At 46.9% G+C, this 24,209-nt stretch overlaps 1 protein-coding gene across 4 annotated transcripts; it reads left to right on the top strand.

The window, feature by feature from the left end:
• Positions 1-36: 36 nt before the first annotated feature.
• On the top strand, positions 37-24,027 carry Zbtb49 (zinc finger and BTB domain containing 49). 4 transcript variants are annotated; one of them, XM_031341932.1, is made up of 8 exons: positions 37-148; positions 4,006-4,172; positions 6,227-7,284; positions 9,723-9,769; positions 16,070-16,143; positions 18,313-18,395; positions 18,487-18,648; positions 20,466-24,027. In XM_031341932.1, exons 2-8 carry the CDS (start codon positions 4,021-4,023, stop codon positions 21,122-21,124), a joined length of 2,235 nt encoding a protein of 744 aa, XP_031197792.1. In that variant the 5' UTR covers positions 37-148; positions 4,006-4,020; the 3' UTR covers positions 21,125-24,027. The 4 variants fall into 4 exon arrangements, with proteins under 4 accessions (XP_031197792.1, XP_031197790.1, XP_031197791.1 ...); XM_031341930.1 differs by having other exon boundaries at positions 18,289-18,395; XM_031341931.1 differs by having other exon boundaries at positions 65-405; positions 18,289-18,395.
• Positions 24,028-24,209: the final 182 nt, after the last annotated feature.

Raw genomic sequence — 24,209 nt, 5'->3', positions numbered from 1 at the left:
CCCAGCTGGAAGTGACGGCGGCGGAAGTTGCCGACGAGCTGCAGAGGGGGCGTTGTCGGAATGTTTCCGAGGCGGTTGGAGTCCTGCAGTTGACACCTAGAATCTTGACGAGTGTCAGGGAGGCGGCCGGGTGAAAGCGGCCTCCGGGGTAAGGCCGCCCGGGAAACTCGACTCTCGTGGGCTGCGGGTTGGCGCGGCAAGGGCGCGCGGGGCTTACTCACAGCGCCGTTTGCTGGGACTCGGCGGAGCACAAAGCTGAGCTCCGTGCACTGGAGCCGGGCCTTCTTCCTGCAGTCACCCTTCTGCGGTCTGCTCCGCTCTTGATGCCTGCGTGGCCCCAAGATAGGAGAGGCGCTTATGACCCTAGGCCCCTAAGCGGCGCCCTGCCTCATTCACCGCGTGACCGTACGTGCCTGGGTGTCCCCTCTGTAGCGTTATTACTGCAGCGTCTACTCCTCAGGACCTTGTAGAACTAAAAGATTCGCTTCACATCAGGTGCTGGTCGGGCATCTGCGGTTTAGTAAATGCTCACTAAACGTTAGCTGTTCTTAGCCCGGAAGACAGCATCTGGTATACGTGGGCACTGTTGCTTAAATGACTGAATGAACGTCCAATGCATAGTATTGTGAGAAACATCAACCCAGGCATGGGCATTTTGTTGGTGATTGGGAGGTTTCCTTCTGTTTGCTGTGGCTCCTAAAGCAAGGTACAACAGATGAGGGGGTCAGATGAGAGGGATTTACTGTCTCACACTTCTAGAGGATGGACGGTCCTGAATATGGTGTCATCAAGATTGTTTGCTTTAGAGGACTGTCCTGGCTTACAGGTGGTCACTTTTGCAGTTTCTTCTCCCTGTGCCACCGCTGCACTGGCATTTCTGCTACAGAACCCATCCTAATAGGTTCTTTGTAAAACACAGTTGCCTTCTTATAGGTCTAATTGCTACAGGTAATCAAATTCTGAGGTTCTGGAGAATGCAACGGAGCCCATTTGGTGGCATGCCCTTGTAACACCAGCACTGGGGAGGTGGAGATAGGTGGATTCCTGGAATCTGTGAGCCTCACAGCTCAGTAAGAGACCCTTTCTCAAAAACCAAGGTGGACATCTCTTGAGGAACAATGTCTGAAGTTGGCTTCTGACCTCCACACATATGGACCCTTGTAGACACAAAACACACATGCACATATGTCTACACATACATTCAGAAAAAGGCATAAAGATAGGCACAGTAGTTAACAACTCCTACGGCCCCCTCTAAAGCTTGATATAAACAGCTCCATGGCAAACCTCCCACAAATTAGCCACTGGTGTTAACTGCTTGGCACAGTTACCCCACCAAACAGAAGGGACTTTGGGGTGGGAGCCTCTTGGGTTAAAATTCTGGTGTGGCTCGTCTTCTTTGAGAAGCCCCTCCTCGTTCACATCATCCAGGCTTTTCCCCACTGCTTCTCCATGTCTTTCTCACCCTGGAATTTGCATTGTTTGATGTCTCTCACACTGATCTTTCTACTATCATATTCTTGGTTTCAGCTTTAGCTTGCCTAACTAGAAGGAACCCTACAGTTTTCTAGATCCAGGGGGTCACTCCGTTCTCAAACTACACGCTGAGCACCTGTGAGGCTCCAGACACTTGCAGGTGTCAGAGCTACAGCAATCAGTGAAGGAGATGTGAGCCATGTCTTTACCATATAAAGACTGTTGATGTTTGCCGGCTAGGCTGAGCCCCCTAATAGTTCACTCAGCTGTGAGCTTATCAGGGGGTCATCCCAGTGAGGAAAGTCACACCCTTGTGATCCAGCCACCTCACATTTGAACTCTCCTCCTGCACTGAGGACTAAGCCTTAACTCTATCATCTTTTGGAAATACTTCATATCCAAACCACAATTTAGTGTGGGAGGGTCCCCACAGGCTTTACAGCAAGCAGGGGAAAACAGTCACGGTAAGGTAAGAATAAAATCTCATCAGCTTGATTTTGTAACCAGAGCTGGGCTAGGCCAGAACTTGTAGAGTCTGACCCAGATCATTTTACTCATATTTAAGCACAGCATAATTTGGAGTGCAGGAGGAGGTTTTCTGATAACAATTACATCAATTCCAAGTGCACAACAATTTTAAGACATTCTTTACAAAGTCTATGTGGCTTCTTTCACAAGAATGGGTACTGTTGATTTAGAAATAGTGTCCAAGATTTAGAATCTAGGGAGATTAAAACAAAATGAATTAAATATGATGTCTGTAGGAGTCAGGATTAGCCTGGCCCTAAGATAACACAGAAGTCACTAGGCTGTTGTTTTTATACAAATGACATCTCTCACAAAGATGAGTTTTGTGGCCTAGAAGTAATGCTCATGGTTTTAAGGGGAAAGGGTCTGGGATAAGTTAAACATCAATGCTGGAAGATATGGGCAGGGCTTGCTCAACAGGTAGCTAAGGATCACCAGGTTCACAAACCTCATTATTCCCCCAGCATTGCAGGAACACAGCTAAGCACGCCATTCCATTGAAGAGATAAGCTATGTGTTTCACTTTCTTGTCTTCTCCAGTCTTGACTGTGTTTAACTTTCCTGGCTTCTCCAGTGTTAACTGTGTAGAGGCTTTTTTGCCCTCTACAGATTATTGCACCAGATTGCTATTTAGATCCTCAGCATCCTCCCATTCCTCTTCCGCTATGTTTGGATGCCAGAGCCACCTGCACCTGACTCAGCTGTGTGCCCCCATGTCTAGCTGTCATTTTTCCATTAGGGTGTGCTGTCCACCCTAGGACTGAAGCTTCCTGGACACTCGTTGTGCTGCACTCGCTGTTATTGCCCTAGGGGACAGCCCACGGTAGTTACTCAGTAGGTGGATGAGGAATAACAAAGTTTTCTGTATCCACACAGGAGCTTCTTGTCTCCTTTCCAGTTAGAGCCAGGGTTGTCAGATTTCGTGAAGCTCAGTGTGACCAACCTGCCTTCTGCCTCCCTGGTATGCCACCCACTATTTGGCCATACTCTGAAACCCAGCAAGTTCCTACCCTGGAGGTCCCCAACACTACTTACTGGTCACAGACCCCAGGATATTGCACTCTCCATTTTCTTGCTTTCTGTCTGTGAGAAGCACAAAGGCACACCTAAACAGACATGGTGCGGGTCTAATTGCTTTGCTCTCTGCCTGGTGATGGTAGTTGTCTTAGTTTGTACCTTACCTGCCTAAAGAGGCTCCTAATTTTCTCTAGTTTTGAATTCACTGACCTATGTATAGGTGTGTGTTTGTTACTTTCATTGTTACAAAATACCTGATACTAGCAAATTAAGGGAGAGTTTTATTTTGGCTCATTGTCTAAGGGCTTATTGTCTATCATGGCGAGGAAGGTTTGGTGGGAGGAGTGTGAAACAGGTGGTCACCCTGCCAGGAGTCAGCAGGATGCATGCCACTGCTCAGCTGCTCACTGCTTTTTATTCATTCTGGATAAATGAATATTTATCTAGCCCATGGATGATGTCACCCACATTCAGTGTGGGTCTTCCCCATTCACTTAAGCCTTTCTGGCAATGCCCTCAGACACTGAGAGGGAGGAGTGCATCCCCAGGGTTCACAATCCCGCCAAGTTGAAGGTCAAGATTAAGCACCATAAAGTGTTTTGTAAATCTTAGCTGGTTGACTTTTTTCTCCTATGCTTGTTTGTGAATATGTATTGATTTTCACTTTTAATGTGGCATCTTCACAGTTGTCCAGAAAGGAAATGCACACAGTATTACCATTGCTGCAGTCTCCATTGGCACACTCATGCACTTTAGGTTTCACGAAGCTAATGGCTTCCCTAATGGATTCTAAGAGGAAACATTTCCATATTTCAGAGATTTGAGCTGAACAGCTCTGGGCTAGGTAGGTGCTGCCAAAACAGTTGAGTGGGTGGATGTGTGTCTTAAACTGTAACCTTGATGCACCAGGTGAGAACCAACGGCAGTTTGCATTGGAGGCCCTCTTTGTCCTTGAGACTCTCTTACTTGTGTTTTCCACTGTAGGTCTCATGGTCTAGTATGGACCCTGTTGCTATTCACGGCTGCCACCTCCTGCAGCAGCTGCGAGAGCAGCGGATCCAGGGCCTGCTTTGTGACTGCATGCTGGTGGTGAGGGGGGTCTGCTTCAAAGCACACAAGAATGTGCTGGCAGCCTTCAGCCAGTATTTCAGGTGAGCACCTCACACTGTCCTCCTCTGTGGCTGAGGAGGACCTGCTTCCACGGGGGAGGGGGGGTTCTGTCTTAACTTGGAAGTTTAAACAAAATGACAGTTTATGGGTTTTCTTTTTTCTTTAATGAGAATCACCTTGTGTTTAGAGTAACTGGAAGGAAAAGAGACTCTTAGCCAAAGTATATTGGGGGTGACTGAAAAGAGTTGATTTCAGTATGCTTTCTGTTTTTCACTTCCTTTCCAGATAAAATGATTAAGGAATTGAATCTGAGGTAGGAATTTCACTGTCATTAGACCTTAGAGTGAAAGATACTGGCTGTCAGTGTGTACATCTTTCATCCCAGCATATGGGAGGCCATAGCAACAGGCTAGAGAGTTCCGGCCTGGGCAGGGCAGAGGGGTGATTCTGTCTGGAAAGAGAAAGAAATCTGCATGGGGAAAGTGTTCTATATGTTTCCCGTCTCCTTCCCTCCCTCCCTACTTACCCACTTCCCTTCCTTTCTAAATGAAAGGAGTTCAGTTTTTGTCTTTCATTTGAATGTTGTAAGAAAATCTTTGGTTGAACCTCATCTTAGTGACTCTGCCATTATTTTGGCTTATGTGATTTATTTATACATACTGAATAACACCAGGCAGTTGTGCTGCAGTGTAGCTAAACCTTCATACAATTGTCTGTTCTTTAGTAGAAGTTAATTCTCCAGTTAATAGTCTCTCCTTGGTGCACATTTACCTGCCGTGATCAGCAGAGTGTGGAAAGAGGCCTGCTCTTGCCCTGATAACACTGCATCAAGGCATTAATCTCTTGTGTGCATTGTTCCACACGCTATAACAACTCAGTTCAGTAGGATGGCTGGTAGTTTTTGTCACTGTGCAGAATGATCCTAGACTCTTGGGCTTTGCTGTCCCTGGTTTCTCTGTCTTTTCAGGACAGTTAGTTCTCTTCCCAGGTATGATAATGTTGGCTCTTCTTAGCTGACATAAAACCCGAAGGCTGTCGGGGAAACAGGTGACTGTTGGCAAAATATCTGCAGTAGGTTTGTAAGACAGTTTACCCAAGTCATCTTCTCAAGCTGTATTCGATAGCAGTTCCCTCACCTGTGAATTTGACCCACACTGGAACAAGGAGCCTGGGCCTCCTGGGCTGCCTTCTTCATTAAGTCAAGGTGCATTTCTTCCTGTTGGTTTATGGACCTTTGAGTCTATGCAAAACTAAGCAGCCAAAAGGGCAAGCACTGGTGAAACCGAGGTCCATCAACTCTGTGAGCCAGTATGGTCTATCTAGCAGGCCAGCTAAGTCTACAAGTAAAAAAAAAAAAAAACAAGAACCAAACCAAAATAAAAAAACCTTAGCAGCCAAAGTACAGGTACATAGTGAGTACTTGACTTGGTTAATGTGTCTGACTTCACCTTTAGAAGGTTTAAGGCACTTAGGGATATAAATATTTTTATGTTATATGGTATGAAATGGATAATGCCAGACTAAACATGAAACACTGGAGTATGTACTGTCCCTTTTTTTTCCTTCTGTACTATGTCAGCTTATAGTTGGTGCATGTGGTTGGTTATATTGCAAGCAGTATAAATAGATCGTGTTCTGGAGAGTTCCTGCATGAAGACCAGAGTCTTATCCCTGGACTCATGAAAAATCCAGGCATGGTGGTACCAGCTTATAATTCCAAAGCAGGGAGATGGAGACACATGGATCCCTCAGGCTCAGTGGCCAGCCAGCCTCACCTGCTCTGCAAGCTCTGGGCCAGTCAGAGTGCTGGTGCCTGAGGAGCAGCATACTAAGTTTTCCTCTGGCCTCCACATATGTGTTCATGTGCACATACATACACACACACACACACACACACAGTACACTTGAACACACAAACAAATCCAAAAAAACTAAAATCAGTAAAAGTGAAATAGCTTTAGAAATAAAACATTAAAAATACTCGTGACAAAAGCCTTAGTGTTCATAGACATAATCTTTTGAAGATTTATGTGTGAACTTTAAAAGAAAAAGTTAGCAGGGTGTGAAAGTAGCTAAAGCATTCTTTCTTTGTCAGGAGCCTCTTTCAGAACTCTTCCAGCCAGAAGAATGATGTTTTTCACCTGGACGTTAAAAATGTGAGCGGCATAGGGCAGATCCTAGACTTCATGTACACATCGCGCCTTGACCTTAACCAGGACAACATTCAGGTGATGCTGGACACAGCACAGTGTCTGCAAGTGCAGAACGTTCTGAACCTGTGCCATACATTTCTAAAGTCGGCCTCTGCAGCACAGCTGCCAGGCTTACCTTGTGCTGGTGTGAGTCTGGCTGGCACCTGTGCGGTAAGTGAGCACTACCCTCCTCACTCACTGCAGGAGTGCCCTGTGGATGGCCCGCAGGCTAAAGTCCCAGCTGAAGTGAATCCTCGTGCTCCATCGGCAGATTTCAGTCGTCCCACAGAAGTGTCAAAACCAGATGCTGCAGGTGGCAGCTGCCCAGAGGTGCCCGGCAAACAGCCGAACTACTATTACAAACTCAGAACATTGTATAGCAAGCAGTATTACAAGCAAACTGCCTGCCCCAGTCAGGGGCCGTCCACAGAACAGCCGCTCACTCTCAGTGCCTCCACAGACCTCGCTGCAGCAGACTCACAGCCTCCTGTGGAGGGCCGTCCAGGTGTCCTGGAGTCTCCAGAGCACTTGCCTTCCACCTTTGTGGCTCCACCTGTCAGGAACTCTGGCATTGACTCTGAGGCAGACCCCTTTTCTGAGCCCCCTGCCAAGCAGATGAGGCTGAAGAAGGCCATGCACCTGAAGAAACTAAACTTTCTCAAGTCACAGCAGTCAGCTGAGTGCACTTCACATCCTGAGTCAGATAATGGGTTGGTCAGGAGGGAAGAATCTGCTGCTAAGGAAGATGCAGTGGAGAGAGCTGGAAGCCAGACTGCTGAGGAAAAAGGGAGGGAAGAACTGGGTCCAGAGAGCAGCCGTGAGGAGGAGCTGCCAGGAGCCCCAGCTTCATGGGAAGACCCGTCCCAGGCCCTTCAGTCCCAGAAACAGTATGCATGTGAATTGTGTGGGAAGCCTTTTAAACACCCAAGCAATCTGGAGCTGCACAAACGATCTCATACAGGTACACTGCCAGGAGCCCACAGGCACAGAGGAGGAAGCACTAGTGCTCATTCCCCCGTCAGGCCTTGTCTGTAAGACACTTGACTCCTTAGTGGAGCCAGTGATGTCTGTAGGAGACTACAGGGTGCTAGGTGCCCTCTGTTGCAGTTCTTGGTGATGCATGCATATGTTCTGTGCAGAAAGCATCATCAAGCTGCTGTAAAAAGATGGCTTCTTTTATGATCAGTTCCATCTGTATAGTCAGCTGCTGTGATGTACTCTAAAACAGACACACCTTGTTTAGTTGCCTCTGTAGGGTTCTTGAGCTTATTTTCTCAGCAGAATGTTGATGGATAGTGAACTGTAACAGTTAAATTTGAGCCATTCTGAAGCTTCTCTCAGAAGTAATTTTAATTTGAGAAGTTAGGATTTTGGAGGCAGAAAGTACATAAGAATCAATTACTTGATTTCTTTGTTTATTTTTGTTTTAACTCGGGAGGTGGAGGTAGGCAGATCTCTTGTGAGTCTCAGGACAGCCTAGTCTACATAGTGAATTCCAGGACAAGCTACAGAGTGAGGCTCTATCTTGAATACATCACCCCCACCCCCAAAGACATAGGCATGAGCAGTGACACACAGCAGCATGCTTCCAGATTGCCTGTTTGTAAGCTGCCAGCTTCTTCCTTGACCGGCTGTTCTCTTGTCTCTGGACTTCTGGTTTGCTCAGGTTAAAAGTCCTATATAGATGTCAGTGTATTCAAATGTCAAGGCTGTCATTATTTCTATATAACACACACATACACACACACATGCACACACACGCACACATACACTGCTATTAGTAGTAGTAGTTCAAAATGAGACCTCATTCAGTCTTGCTATGAAAACAACTTGATTTAAATCATTCTGTTTGCTTAATTTCCTACAGCCTGAGGAATACTATCAGTTTTATTTCATTTTTCTTTTAGAAACTTACCTGTTGTAGCTTTAAAGGAGCAAAATTAAATTGCTAATTCTGGAGAACATCTGTGAGTGACAGATACAATCATAGGGCAGAGACACTTCCTCGGACGTAAGTGCTGCATTGAGATGGCAGCAGAGCATGGCCTGGACGCCAGGGACCTGTGAGAGAGGCCAGAGCTGTCTCAGAATGGTGCAGATGCCACTTCCTTCCTCTTCGGCGTGCTGTGGAAGCTGCCAGTGGCCACATGGTGTGTGATGATGTCCCCCCCATAGCCAATGAGACGTGTAATTCTCTGTCTTCAGAATGCCTTCTCTTTCATTTCTAATATGTATATGTTGATAGTCACAGCTGATAGGACAAAAGCTCTGTAGAGCCTCAATATTAACAGTGAAAAGGGCTCCCAAGACCCATTGTTAAAACCCTGGTCTCTTGTTACCCATGACTTCTCTTTTGTAAAACTCATCTCTCTTGTGGGGCTTGAACCCCAATGATTGCTTAGAAAGAAGGCAGAACACGGACTTACCTGGTTATGATCATCTAGGGCTGAAGACTAGCCTAATACAAACCCAGAAAGATGCAAGCTGGCATTGCCAAGGTTACATGCCCTGTATGCAGAAGAACAGTGTTGTTATTTTTAAGAGGGTCTTATTGTAGCCTCTTGAATTGGGGAGAGTGAGGAAATGACAATTCTTGGGGATTCAACATGTGTTTATTAGGCTCATCCAGACCAAAAGTGGCACCTTAAAGTGCACCTTCCAGCAGATCCCCATCCGGCTGCAGCTTCTTGTAGCATCCTCTGTCCTCCAGTCTGTCCTGTCCCAGACTGCAATAACTGAGTTACTGCACTCAGTGTGGAGACATCCGCAGGCCACACCACACCTCTGCTGTCCGCTACGAAGTCCACTTCTGTGGCCCAGCTAAGGCAGGGAGGTAGTGCAGAGGGCTGTCCCTCAGGCTGCTTGTGCCCACCCTTTGGGCTCCAGTGTCCATGGCTCCCATGCTGTGAAAGGATTGTCCACTCTGGAAGGAGTCAAAGGTCAAGTAGAGTCATGCAGCAAGAAAACTCTTATTTGGTTTTGTGCTAAGAGGAAACTGGACAGTCTTTTGAATTCACCATAGATTTGTATTTAGAGAGCAGTTTGACTTTTAGATGAAGGTATATAGATTTGATTTTTATCATCTTTCTGGAGTGTGTCAGGCGAGTGATAAGTATTTAGAAGTAGAGATGCCCTGTGCTCACTTTGGAGGTAAACAATGTCACAGGCTGGGTGTGATGGTTCTCACCTGTAATCCCAGCACTCAGGAGGCTTGAGGCAGGAAGTGCTGAGAGTTCCAGGGCAGCCTGGGCTACAGAGGGAGACTGTGTTCTGAGTAAAACACAGAAGAGTGGGATGATTGCTTGGTAAGGGAAGATGCAGGAGACCAAGTATTTTAAATGGAAATGGTTGTGCAAATCTTGTACTGATGACAGCTTGTTGTGTTTTGCTTTGTTTTAGGTGAGAAACCTTTTGAATGTAACATTTGTGGGAAACACTTCTCTCAGGTGGGAATTCTCTTATTTACTGTTGATACTTGGAAGCCTGAACCCCATTGCTTACTTGATTACCAATAAGACTCACTTTTGTCCTCAGAAGAGAGAAACCTGTGGCGGTAGCTGCAATTTAAAGAGTTGGGGCTGGGTCAGCACACACATTTCCAGTGCATTAGAAGGTGCTGCTATTGTGAGTGAGAGTCCTCACAGCACATTTTCTTTTTTCCACTCATCCTGGGTCCTGCCGTTGATGTGTCTTGAAGTTCCTAGTGGTCCACAATGACCTTCTCCGCAGCCGCAGTGTGTGCTTTACTAGGTCCAAGCCACATGTTTACTCTCTTTGGGACTATAGGCAGGATATTAAAGTGGGGACCCAACATTAAAGCAAGAGAAGACCAGCCATTTTTATTCTCTACTTTGACTACAGCCTTTAAGCTGACTTTTGGGCATATGGAGTTATCTCATATTTATTGTGCCTTGCTGTGGCAAGTACTATGTTGGCATTTGGAGACATCCCCTCCACAGAAAGTGCCCAGTGTCATAATCTGGGTCTCAACAGTTGCTGTTCCCTCTAAAATAGGAATAGAGTATCCCTCTGTTCATGGTCATGTTCACGGGGTGGGACTCTTCAAGGGGAACAGCCAACACCGCTCTCCTACTCAGTGCAGTAGCTCCATACTGGTGCTATGTGAGATTCTGCTCAGCCAGGACATGGCTTTGGGCTGGTCCTGTCATAGTGCAGGAGACTGTGATGAGGCAGGGATAGGAAGGAAGTTCCATGGAGCATGGAAGCAGTGAGTACTATTTTGTTACACACCCTTCCTGGCTCTTCCAGGGTCCATTGAGGGTGTCAGTTCCCTCTTCCTGTGCACCCACCTGCACTGGCTAGTTTACTCATTCACTCTTACCTCTCTGTGACTCCCTGCATCTTCCTGTGGTTGGCCCCTTCTTCCCTGAATGATTACTTTGGGACAGCCTCATGTCACAGTACCAACAGGGAGCACCCAGCTCTGGACAGGTGCCAAGTGTACATCCCTCTGTCACCATTCCCTGGGAGTGTCACTGCCTTTTACTTGGGCACCTAAAGTGCTTAAAAGTATGGATTTGAACCTGTATCTGTCAGATTTACTGTCCGGTGACCTTGGATAGGACAGTGTCTTGATCTGTTGGACAGTTGAAGGAGCAGCTGCCCCAGAGAGTGTGCAGGATTGAGGAGCTGATGAGACCAAGTTCTTAGAACAGCATGTGCCTTCCTTCATGGCTGTGCATCCCGGTCCTTCTTTTGTCCTCCCCCACCATCACCATTTCATCCTAGCTACCTAGGACTGGGGACAGTGACATAGCTTAGCAGGTAGGGATGTTGCTGCTAAGCCTGACAAACTGATTCCAACACCTAGGATCCACACGGTGGAAGGAAGGAACCAGCTACTGCAAGTTGTATGTAGTTTTTACATGTGGTTTTGCATGCTCCTCCCCACCCCCAGGAAAATATATTAGTAAAAACTAAGAAAAGTAAAGTGGAAAACTGTGGTGACTATTGATAATAAGCGATCACCACGCTTCTCCAGGCCTCATTCTCATTCTTACAATACTATGCTGTGAAGCTGGTGGGAGGATTAAGTACCTTTCATGTGGAGTATCTTCCTGCTCAGAGCCCTTCTGTGGCTCCACTTGCTAACCAGAATACAACAGCACACTCAGGATCTCTGTCAGCCATGACCCCCACTCCAACCCAGCACTGCTGCTGTGCTGTCCTTCAGAAATGCCCAGTTCCTGCTTTGAGTGGGTCTCTGTTTATCTTTTTAAGCTTAAGAACCATGGTTTAGACCTTGATCAGTGCCCACCCTCTGCATGCTACCCAGGGTGACTGTCTGGAAAACCCCTTTCTTCTAAGTTGGTGTCTGCTTCTGTCATGTTTTAATGAACTCGGAGCTGAATATAGCTGTGGTTTTCAGATGGCTCTTGCTGTCTTATTTTCATAGCAGAATGATGAGACTTTTCGAAAAGGACTGTTTTAAAAGCCTGATTCAGCAAGAATTGTATGTTACTAAGCTGCCGCTAGCTCTGCCACTTGCTGGGATGGGACAGATACAAGTAAGGCTCTTAGGAGCTTGTTCTTTAGAGGGAGAAATGGCTGTGTGCACACAAAGACAAGGATACTTGTGACACACTCGCCAGAATACATGTGAGAACAGTGCATATAGAGAGACGAGAACAATCATGGCCACCTAGCGAGTGGCATGTGGGGCAAGCTAAAGGCAGCACTTGACTCTCCTTGGTTGAGCCTTGCAGACTGCTAGGACTAGGGGTGGAGGGCAGGGTGCTGTTTGTGGTGTGGAGTTACCTAGGAGCTAATAGCCCACCCTCCTACTTCTGCTATACATTCTTCTGGGAATGACTGGAGTGAACGGTGGTGTTCACAGTGGATTGGGATGTCCAACCTGATCTGCCAGAGTACACTGGAGTACTAAGTTCTTAAGGACTTATTCTTTGGAGAATTTGAAAGTCTGAAAACGTTTACCAGGAGGAATCTCTGGTCCTGTTTCCTAAGGATTGGCTATCTAGAAGGGTTAGCCTGTCAGTACTTAACCACAGCTTTACTAATGAGCCAGATGGCTCCATAGTACATCAGCCAGCATCATTTTGGATTGTGGTGATGATATACTCAGCGGTTTATAACATTACATTCTCTTAGAAAATGGTCATATCTTGTGTTCTGTGTTGCCTGTGTGATGCACAAGGGTGTCAGTACGTCCACGACAGTGGGGAGAGGGCAAGCATGGTGACTCAGCTGTCTTTGGAGAGGAGCAAAGCCATTTTTTCTCCCCCTGCCCCTGGGTGGGGTGGTGGAAACAGGAAGAAAAGCTTTAATGAGGTGGTACCACATTCCAAGAGGCAAAGGGGCAGTCTTGGGTAAGAGACCCTGTTTTCTGGTAGTGCTGTCTAGATGGGAATGGCTTCCCTGGTGTGCTGTATGTCAAGGAAGCCCCCTGGGGCAGTTCAGAAGCAGGGAATAGAATATGCTGATGCCAGAGCACCTACTCAGTGCATCTTTGGTGAAAGTGCAGGACTCAGGGACACCATCATGACCATGTCCTAGAGCGCTATCATGGGGGCCCAGGCTTTGGTGGATCTAGTCACATCATTTCATAACATTAATGGGAAAGCGTGTGTGCTTGTCTTTAGTGTCTTTTTATTTTGCTATTATCTGAAATTCTAAAGACTTGGAACTACACTAGATGGCTAATATCTGAGATGCCTTTCTGTCTTGGAGTTTGTGAGGCCCTCGCTCTTACTCAGCTGCCATGTACCCACAAGGGAGGCCAGGTTTCTTTATGCTTAAATACTGAAGTTTGAGTCCATATCAGAAAGTTTATTGTTAGAGTAATTAAACTCAGATAGTACTTTTAAAAATACTTTATGTATTTATTTACTGGGGGCCTCAGTGTGTGTGTGTGAGGTCAAAAGATGCCTCTGGGGAGTCAGTTCTCTCCTTCCACCATGAATGTTGGGCCTGGGGATTGAATGAGTATGTCAGGCTTGGAGACAGGTGCCTTTATCTGTTTGGCCATGGCCCCAGATGTTACTACTTTTTCTGGTGAGATTTTTCTGTTAAAAAATCTGCTTTAGGGGCTGTAGAAATGGCTCAGCAGTTAAGAGCACTGACTGCTCTTCCGAAGGTCCTGAGTTCAAATCCCAGCAACCACATGGTGGCTCACAACCATCCGTAATGAGATCTGACACCCTCTTGTGGTGTGTCTGAAGGCAGCTACAGTGTACTTACATATAATAAATAAATAAATCTTTTTTTAAAAAAATCGTATTTAACTTAAAAGTGATTAGAAACAAAATTCTTTTTTTGCTAATATCTTCAACAGAGTTTTACTGCACAGTCTTTGAAATCTCAGCAGATAAACCTGAATTAGGCCAAGCATGGTGATGCATGTCTTTAATCCCAGCACTCAGGAGACCAAGGCCGAGGCAGGCAGATCTCTGTGAATTTGAGGCCAGCCTTGTCTAGAGAGTAAGTTTCAGGACAGCCAGGGCAACACAGTGAGACCCACTCTCAGGAAACAAACAACAGCAGCATCAGCAGCAGGTAAATTAGCTCTCCCAGTCCCAGTCTTGTGACCCAAGGTCTCAGAGCTTTAGCTGACTTCTCTGTAAAATGCAGCACAGCTCTATAAGCCGTGAGTTAAGCACTGTGCAGCCAGTGCACAGCTCTCTGTTCATAACATCATCACTGCTTGGCACAGTTTCTGTAAACAAAATTGCAGATTTCTTTTTAAGATGTGGTCTGTGCATTTTGGATCCCAATAGTGTGGCTACAGTCTATTAAAAATTAAAAGTATGGATTGATGCCTAAAATAACAGGGCCCAGTGTCCTGGGTCGTCAGTACAAATTACTTAAATGCATACAGTTGGGTTTTTTTGTTTGTTGTTGTTGTTCAAATCATTCCATCAGTTTTACTTACTCTGAAGAGTTTGTCACCTCAGAATGTGCTACTATATCTGGGAAAAGATGCTGATTTCAGTATGTCAGTATTTCCATGTCAATTGGTAAAGACATGTTAAGGTTTTTGCTGCTGTTGCTTTCTTTTGTTGTATGTTTCACTTTGGTTTTTTGTTTGTTTGTTGTTTGTTTTGTTTTGTTTTAGACAGTCTCCCTGTGTGGTTCTGGCTGCTCTGGTACTTGCCAGTATCACTGCTTACCTCACACTCACAGTAGTCTTCAGGCCTATCCTATCACGTTTATCTAGTACCGCTTGTCACACAGTCCATCAGAGAAGCACTGGGTTAGATTTGCTTTGAAGTAATACATTGAGCACGAGTGACGTGTGTGTGTGTGTGTGGGGGGGGTTCCTACTTAAAAACGGTTCAGACTGTTTATCACAGTACATCTTTATTGAGCTACTTGAGTGAGAGAGAGCAGGTGGCATGCTCATTGTTGTGTTGGTTTTTCTGAAATGTGGATGTTGCTGACTAAAGCAATTAGTATTTGAAATCCTGCTCTCTAAGGAGTGGTGTCCCTGGTGGCAAAGCGAGTGTTGTGTTGGCTGTTCAGGGCAGTTTCTTGTGATTTGCAAAAGCAGAGAAGTCTTGCACTCACAAGACTAGTACTAACCAGCCCAACTATGGCCCTGGGCAGCGGTTCTGGTTGTCCAATCTCAGCTTTTCAGATGGAAAACAGAATACCAATTGCTACTGGGTATAAGTTAGAAATTTAGCATGTGGATTTTGCTGTTGATATTTGCTGTGATCTTGTTATTAAAGGTTTCTATCTTAAAAGCAGGCTGTTTACCAGTGTCTGCCAAAATCCATCTGATTATTGAAAGTCCTAGTTTTCCCTCAGCTGTGTTTATCACAGTCCTGAATATAGTGTGTAACCGAGGCACACACTGATTCCCAGAATCACATTCTACATGCAGTGTCTTTTGTATTTGTGAGCTTTAATTTACAGATGGACTATAACCAGAACTGTCTCTGCATTTTGCTTAAGGCTGCTTGCGGAGGTAAAGAGTGAGTTTACCAGCTAGCTGTTGGTTATCCTCCCTTCTGGCTCTGTTGTGCAGTGCAGTATGGCCCTTGGGCATCTTTGTTTGTCTCTGAGGGCTTGTTTGGCAGGAGGACACTAACAGTTTGAGCTGTTCAGGTATAGTGAGGGAAGGCTTTGCCCCTCAACCCTTATTTGGAACATTTCCAAGTGGCGTTTGTAACATGGAAAGCCTTTGCAGCTCACTGTACCAGGTGATTTTCTGACTTCATACCGATAAGTGTATGGAAATCTATATGCAAAATCCTGCTAGCTTAACAGACTAGGATGCAAAGACCCTGCAGTGCTGCTATGGTTCTCCTGAGATGCACTCTTGCACAGAGGTAAAAACTGAAAAGCTGGCCAGGCAGAGCCAATCTTCCTGTGGGAGGGTGCACTTTCTGTAAATGCCTTTTGCTTCTTTTGTTCAAATATGTATGTTTTTGAAAGAAGTGGTGTTAGATTCTCCAGATGACCTTGCATGTGTATGGTCCTAACTAACTATATCAAGGTCTGCTTAAAATTAGGCCTGGGAACTCACGTGCCTTCCCAGGGTAGCCTGCCCTTTACAAGGGAGGCATCACAAAGTGGACACCAGTGTGAGGCCACAGCTGGGGCTCCTTGTACAGCAGGTGGTTGCCCTTGACCTTGGACACAGCTTCCTGGCTGCTCTTTATTGAAGTATGGTGGGTAGGACCTGACAAATCTGTCAGTTCTCCTCTGAGCTTCTCTAATTTTTTCGGTCCTTCATTATCGATGTGTTTCTTGCCCTCTTATAGGCAGGCAACCTTCAGACTCACTTACGCCGGCACTCTGGGGAGAAGCCATACATCTGTGAAATCTGTGGAAAGAGGTAAGTGCTGGGCTGGGGGTGCCATGTGTGTGGATTATGGATATTTCAAGTGTCTTTGTCCAGTGTCGTGTCTTTGTCCAGTGTCATGTCATTGTCCGACAGGGCTCACCCAGCTATGGTGGAGCACAAATGCATTCACTCTACAACAGTGAGAGAATAAGAAGAAAAGTTACGGGAAAGCATGAAAATCTAGGCCAAGGCCCTAGGAAGGAAAGCGGCTTTACAGGAAACAGATTAGGTTATGCTGAAGTGTTCATTCTAAAAGCTTCTCCAAGGAGGAGACTGTCTAGTCAGGGGAAACAGTGCCTGCAGCCTGAGTAACTAGACCTCTAGAGAGAAGGCAACAGATGGTACCTAAGCAGTGTTATCAAACCAGGCTGTTGGCTTCAGGACAGAATTAATGACACTCAGCCTTGCCGGGTGAGTTTTGACCTGAAAACTGAGTGTTGGCATGGCAACAGAGAATCTTTGGGTGGGCTGACACCTGTGCAATGACTCTTTCACAGAGCATGGGGTAAGCAAGGAGTTTGTCCATTCCTCCTGTGCAAAGACCACAGCCTTAGCCCTCTATCCCCTTGCTTGATAGCAAGCCAAGAGCTTTTACTCCACCATCTTGCCACTGTGTTAGAACTGCAGGCCTTGACCTCACAAGCCATAGGCATGTCCATTGCTCCATGTCTGGTTCCCATCATTTAGTTACTCATTCACTCAGCATCTGCTACTCCCACCATCTGCTCAGTGCTGAGAAGGGAACAGAAACGTCAGTTGCTCAGATTCTCTACCCTTCACAAGTCCCCCTTGCAATGTCTGGAGGTTAGAGATGGACACAGGATTATTCAGAAGTTGGAGTCTTCAAACATATCCCATAGCACACGCTGTGAGCACAGCAGAGGGAGAAGCAATCCTCAAATAGGTTTTGGGAGAATGCTCTGCCTCTGCATTGAGGGAAAATGGAACACATCAAAGCCTGCTCTGCTGACCATAGCTCCCTTCTGTTGCAGCTACCCGAACATAAAGCCAAGCTCTGGGTGGTAATCATCTGGTCATGACAGGGGCCCAGCAGCACAGACAGAACAGCCCCACATACTGTCACTTCTCATGGGCTCCTGAGTGTAGTTTGCAGTGTTTAAAATTAGGACCTTGGGATTCCATGTAAAATCTCTTCTGTGCCTCACCTGCCTTGGAACAACCCACCAGCCTCCACGGGGTGGGCGTGGGGCAACCAGGAAAGAGTAGACTTTTATCATAGGTGAGGATGTACTTGCTGCCTGCCTAAGATCATGAAAATCTCTGCATTCTCTGTGTTTCCCATCCAGAAACGCAGGCGATAGAGCGAAAGGGTTTCCAGGTATCTGGAGACAATTATGGAAGGTGACAGTCCTCAGGCACCCAACATGTCTTAGGCTGGAGAGCTGCTCAGTGAACACTGGTTCCTTTTTCATCCCCATCTCTGTCTCTCTGTCTTAGGATGGCTATGTCTAGTCTTCAGTTTGGGCTCAAGGTGAGCTAGCTCATTTTCTAGGGTGGGTACAGGAGGAACCTGAAGTCTATGTATTTCACCCTAGGATATGCAGAGCTGGTTTCAATGCCAAGACCATGCAGAGCTCACGCTCACCCTGTGCTCTTCAGTGTGCGCCTTGAGCCAGCATACCACATGGGGCGTTTTTCCCACAAACTCAATAATCCCAGCAGAATATCAGTACCACAGGGCTTCACATTCCTCTGAACTGTGAGCTTGCCAATGAGGTGGCTCAGAGTAAAGGCACTTGGCAGCCAAGCCTGGTAACCTAAGTTAATTCCTGGGAGCCATATGGTGGAAGGAGAGAACTAATTCCCCAGGTTGTCCTCTGATCTCCACTAGCATGCTGCAGTGGACATACACATGCACTAAATAAATAAATGAATTTTTTTTTAAGTTAAGAGTCTGTCTCACTGAATTGTTGGCTTTTGGGTCTTGTGCTGTTGGAAACCGTGAAGAGTGTGAGGAAGCAAGCCACAAGTGCCTTAAAAATCAAAATGCTGGCATCATTTTCTACTTTGCCTGAAACAGAGAAATGGAAGTGCTTTTACACCTAAAGCAGGCTACATGCAACTGTTGAAAGCAAGTGGAGCAGCCTGTCTCCTCTGCATAACCCCAGTTGTCAGTGTCGTCTTTATACTTCCTTGCAGGTTTGCAGCCTCTGGTGATGTCCAGCGCCACATCATCATTCACTCTGGAGAGAAGCCACACTTGTGTGACACGTGCGGCCGAGGTACTGCTGAGTGAGCGCTTGCTTCCTTTGTTCGCAGGGCCACTGCTGCAGGTCCTGTCTGCCAGCCTAACCCCTGCTGTGGTCTGTCTAGGGTTCAGCAATTTCAGCAATTTGAAAGAGCACAAAAAGACGCACACGGCTGACAAGGTGTTTACCTGTGATGAGTGTGGGAAGTCCTTCAACATGCAGAGGAAGCTGGTGAAGCACCGTGTGCGGCACACGGGAGAGCGGCCATACAGCTGCCCTGCCTGTGGTGAGTCTGGCCTCATCTGTGGGAGGTGGAAGTGCCCACCCTGCTGCTGGCCGCCATAAGTCACTGTTCTCTCATAGGGCCGGTGAAGGTGGTAGTTCCTTTCCTTCCTCATGGGAATAATGCCACATACCAGACTCTGCATCTGTAGGCATCAGGAACTGACCCTGATGCCCAGATACAAAATGAAATCCAAGCCCCATCACCCAGAGCTGGCAGCCCCAATGGGAAGGGGTAGAGTGTGGGAACTAAGAGCATGCTTCTTGGGAGTCACAGATTAGAGAGCAAAGGGCCTGTCTAGGCCTTAGCAAGGCCATTGATGGTAAAAGAAGAGTAGGTAGCTCGCCACCTCAGGTGCCTTGCTACACATATGAAGATCAAGAATTGGGCACCTGTAGCTTGTGACTACATGGAATCAAGAGTCGTACACCCCAGGCACCCGAGGAAGGCATGTGCCCGTGTACCCATTGTGCATGTTGGCTTGATGATGCTGATAGAGCTGTGATGACTGAGTGAGCAGTCTTTATGGTAGTCTGTTCAGAGCAGTCGGCATGCTCGGGGCACCTGGATTAGGTTCTGCTGGGCGCTGGGGCTGCAGTTGGCATCTGACAGCTCAGGACTTCGGGTGTGCAGCCAAGATTTCCCTCCCATCTCTGTTCGGACAAACCTAGCCAACTGCACACTAACTGATAACTGTGAGGTCGGGTTTCACTTCTCTTTTTATGGTGACTCCATATGGCTAAAGTATATATGTACTAGGGACCCTGCAGACGGTGGTGGCAGCTTCCCAGAAATCCCAGGTGAGAGTTAAGTTAATGGTACAGTGAAAGGCAAAGCATCTATTTATGGCCAGAGATGGTAGGGAGCAGAACAGCGAGGACATACAGTAGTAGAGGAGGAGCCAGACTACCACAAGCATACCAAGATGACACAAAAAGCTGTGAAGATGCCTGACTATATGTGAAAATTCTGAACCTGACATTGGGCTAAACATTATGAGCTATTAGTGGGTGCTGGTTCTGGTTTTATACAGAGGTATTCTGAGTTTTCTTTCTTGGAGAGCCCTATCTAGTTTGTTCAATGGCATTCGTCTTTGTACTCCCATTCCACATGCTCCTGCTGCTTTACAAGGCCTACATAGCTGAGAGATCAAAGGCAGTGGTGTGTGGCATTCACTAAGGAAGAGAAGTTGTCAGTGTGTCCAGTATGCATGGGTGTTTCCTTTCAGGGAGCTCTCTAACCGTAAGGCCTTTGTAGTTACCTACTGAGTCCCGCTTCTCACAAGGAAGCAGGCTGAAGGACAGACAAGTATGTACATGCCTTTGGTAGAAGCTTACTACACAGATGTCAGGGAAGGGTTGCTACCAGGTCCTAGGCTGCCTGCCCATGCTGCACTACCACTACCAACACCCCACCATTCTAGACAGAAATTAGAGGGGAAAGATTTGTTTTGGGCTTATGGTTTCTGTCAGAGGTCTAGCCCTAGTTACTCACTTTGACTAGCTGAGCCTTCTCTCCCAAAGATTCCACATCCTCTCCAAATACCGTCCTCAGTTGAGAAGCATCAGGGGACATCGCAGGCTAGATGACAGCAGCATTGCACAGGAATACCGTTGTTGAGGAGGGCGGTATTTCAGCCTGATAGGAAGCAGCTGCTGACTGCTTGGGCGGGTGCTAGTACTGAGGCCTAGAGGACATGCTGAGTCTCAACTGCCAGGGCCCATTGGAGAGGGATCTCATTCAAAGTGAGGGTGCCATCCTTAGATTGGTTGTTCAGAAGGAGGGGATCCTTCCACTTCTAAACTAGCTCTTCTCTGCAGGGAAGTGCTTTGGGGGCTCAGGAGACCTGCGCAGGCACGTCCGTACTCACACTGGGGAAAAGCCGTACAGCTGTGAGATCTGCAGCAAGTGTTTCACACGCTCTGCTGTGCTGCGGCGGCACAAGAGAATGCATGGCAGAGCTGATGCCAGGAGCCCCATTGTGCTGGGTGAGCTTAGCAGGCCCATTGAACCCTCTGACCTGGACAGGTCTCAGAGCTCGGACTCCTTCTCCCAGGATGTGTCTGTCACACTGATGCCTCTGTCTGTCAAGCTCCCTGTGCAGCCCGTGGAAAGTTCTGTGGCAGGATTTGATGGTCACTGTACTGGCTCCTACTGTAAGTTACGCTCCATGCTCCACCAGGACAAACTGAGCCTGGAACCTACTAAGCTGGCCAAGCCACCAGAGTTGCAGAGCCAGCCTCAGGCCTACGCTTACTCAGATGTGGAGACCTCAGCAGGTGTAGAGCAGCCACAGGCTGATGGCATGGCTGTGTCCCGCTCTTCCATGGCCACTCTGGACAACCACTGCACTGAGCCACTGGGCAGCCGGGCACCTTCGGTGACTTACAGGAACTCTGAGGGACAGTTTTTTTCTAGTATGACTCTGTGGGGGCTGGCAATGAAGACGCTGCAGAATGAACATGAGTTGGAGCAGTGATGTGCCATTTTGTAACCCTGGAGAGAACCGTCCTTCCCACCCAGGCCAGCTCCCTTTCTACTGTGGAGAATGGTTAGATGGTTTCCTTCCCAGTGATTGCTGGGAGCTCTAGCACCATGAACCCAGGAATTGGGAGAAAGGCCTGCTCGCCCCCTGCTGGTCCCAGGGAGGCAGACTCCATAGGGCTGTCTACACAACAGTCTAGGGTATGAGAACAGCTGATTGGCATCATTGTGACAGTGCACCTAATGTCAACTACTGTTTATTTTGGTCCTGTTAAATGACATATATATACATAAAAATATAGATATTTTTACATTTTTATATGATAGAAAATTTTAGTATCTTATATTTTAAAATATTGATACCAATTCTATTTGTATATTAAACTTATAATTTAATTTGAATAAATGAGCTAGCTTTTTCATATAATGTTTTATATTTTCTAAATTTTTCCAGTATTTTACTCTTTTTTTTTCCCCCAGGGTCTCATCATGTAGCCCTAGCTAGCCTTGAACTGTCAAAGTAGACCAGGCTGACCTTGAACTTACAGAGATCCACCTGTGTCTGCCTCTGAAGTGCTGTAATTAAAGGCATGTGCCACCATGCCCAGTTTCCAAGCATAATTATTAATCTTAAGACCTTAATACTATAAAAATACATATCAGTGCAGAAGAACCTGGGTTTGAGCCTCAGCGCCACCCAAAAATGAACTAAGTATCACTGACCTGGGTGTAAGCCTGGAGTGGGGGGCCTCAGAGTCTTCTGAACAGCCTGACCTGGCAGCCACTTCTGGGTAGGTCTTAGCCAACTACTTGGTCACCCAGGATTTTCTCTAGACTGGCTTGCTGCAGAATAAGATGAGTCCTTACAGGCCTGAAGTAGTCTAGCACCCACTTGGAAGTCCCAGTCACCTTCTGCTCTTAACAGAGCTCCCTGGCTGAGTTTACTCAGTCCCTCAGGCCTGAGAGTTCCCATGATGTCCATAGTACTGACTCTGGAATGTCTAAACAAACATGAGAATGGCTGCCTTGTAGTACACTGTACCTACTGGAATCTTTGAGAACAACCTGCAGCAACTCTAAATTAGAAAAACAGTGTTCCTGATGAGAGAACCTGCCAAGGACAGGAGGATTCCACAGAGAACAGCCAGGCCCAGAGAACTGTCAACTGTGAGTGACATCTGATTCCTCTCCCAGTTTCCTAGCCACCCACTATACCATGGCCCATCCCCCAAGGCTAGCACAGCAGGTAGAATCAGACCTTCATGAGGGTTGAGCATCCTGTCCAAGGGTGTGACAAAGTGAGGGTACCTTGAATAAGGGGTGCCTGGATTGAACTTGGGATGTGATGGTTGTGGGTGAATGCTAGCCCCTAACTTCCCTCTCCTACTGGCTCAACAGCTTCTCATCCCAATAGTTCTTCACCTTCATGGGTTATAGCTTCCCTTGGTCCCTCACCTCATCCTTACATCCCTGTTAGCCAGGTTATATCCCCTAGTCTGAGTATCATAACTCCCCCACCAGGCCATCCATCCCACTGATGGACAGTCTGTCTCTGCCCTCCATGTACCCGACTGGTAACAGGTGGCCCCTTGGTTTCTAGACAACACTTCCACTGAGCCCTTACCCCCTCATAGCCACCATGTGCTGCCCTTCATGCCAGTCTCCTCCAGCTCTTTGCACTCTTGCAGATCTCCCCTCATCTCACCTGTGGCCTTGCTGTGGTTCTGAGAACACAGAAGCAAATAGGAACTTTCCTCCAACTCCCACTCCCATGCCTACACCTGTTGACTGTGCCCAGTTCAACCGCAGCCCCCTCCTCTGCCCACTTCTCCCTGTGTCATCACTATAGAATGCAGTAAGCCACTGTGCAGGCCTTTGGTCTCCTTGCAGGGATGTAAGCCTGGGGAATGTTCCAAGAAGTGCCTGGCAGACACTCAGTCCTTACTTGGCCAGTGGGTGCTTTGTCATGCTTTTTCATTGGAATATGGCCCCCTAGATAGATCCTCTGATTTTTCTTTGAGTCCCAGTCATTTAGACCTTAGTCTCAGTACTTTACTGAGATGTTTTTCCTCAGGTCACCCATGGCTTCTCCATTGAAATTCACAGACAGATTCTCAATCCCCAACTCAGGCAACTCTCAGGCAGACCTGAGCAGTATGGCCACCTTTGTCTCTAGGTTTCTCCAGTGACTGGCTCAGTCTCAGAATCCATCCTTGCTGACTCCAGTCTACATCTGAACATTAAATGTCCCAGAATCCAGGCCCTGGATCTCCTCTCTTCTTCATCTACTCCCTATATCCTGGGACTACAGACTATAGGTCTATTAGACCGAGACCCTTATCCTGAACCTCTCAGAACTCTAGAGTTATATGACCATAGTTCAGTTCAGTTCTACACTAGGATATTCAAAACCACCTTTAACTATAACTCCAGGGTATTTAACGCCCTCTTCTGGCCACTGCAGACACAGCACTCAATGTACACATACAGATAGCATTAAAAAAGCTCAATAGCTAGGACTTGGTGAGACTCTGCCATGTGCTGTATTGTCTCATTACCTCCTCCAGCACCCCAGAAAGGTAGCACTGTTTTCATAGTGGGTTTAACTCCTTCCAGGTACTTTCCTCAGATACAAACGCATTTAGTCACATCTTTCTAAGTGGTACACGGTGACCTTATTCTGTCGTAAACTGCCACTGACATTGTCCCCTGTCAAAAACATCTGTAGAAGGACATGTGTGCCAGGGGTGAGACTCTTCAGGTCCACCATACAACTCTCTTTGCTATCACTGCAAAATAATAATTTTATTTTAAAAAAATCACTAGTTGTGTACTTGTCATATGTAAGTTTTATGATGTGTAAATGATGCTGACAAAAATAAACTATTAAAAATGAACCAAAAAGTGCTGTCGGCACCAGTGTTCTGAATGCCTGTGTAAATTCCTGGTCCAGCATCCTTTCAGCTGGATGGTGTCTGTGATGGAGAGCTAGCTGGTACTCTTCTGCCTTGGCTGCTTTTTGCAAGTTTCTGATTCGCCAGCAGATGGCAGCATCACCATTCACAAGCTCAGCAACATGG

Source organism: Mastomys coucha, unplaced genomic scaffold (assembly GCF_008632895.1).
Source record: "Mastomys coucha isolate ucsf_1 unplaced genomic scaffold, UCSF_Mcou_1 pScaffold22, whole genome shotgun sequence".
Classification (NCBI taxonomy): Eukaryota; Metazoa; Chordata; class Mammalia; order Rodentia; family Muridae; genus Mastomys; species Mastomys coucha.
This window is presented reverse-complemented; position numbering and strand designations above follow the sequence as displayed.

Bases quoted from the DNA above. Each gene is read 5' to 3' on its own strand.
- Zbtb49 (XM_031341930.1), top strand. From the start codon at position 4,021: ATGGACCCTGTTGCTATTCACGGCTGCCACCTCCTGCAGCAGCTGCGA. The intron at 9,770-16,069 runs GTGGGAATTCTC...GCCCTCTTATAG, and splicing joins GTGGGAAACACTTCTCTCAG to GCAGGCAACCTTCAGACTCA. The intron at 16,144-18,288 runs GTAAGTGCTGGG...CCCAGTTGTCAG, and splicing joins TGTGAAATCTGTGGAAAGAG to TGTCGTCTTTATACTTCCTT.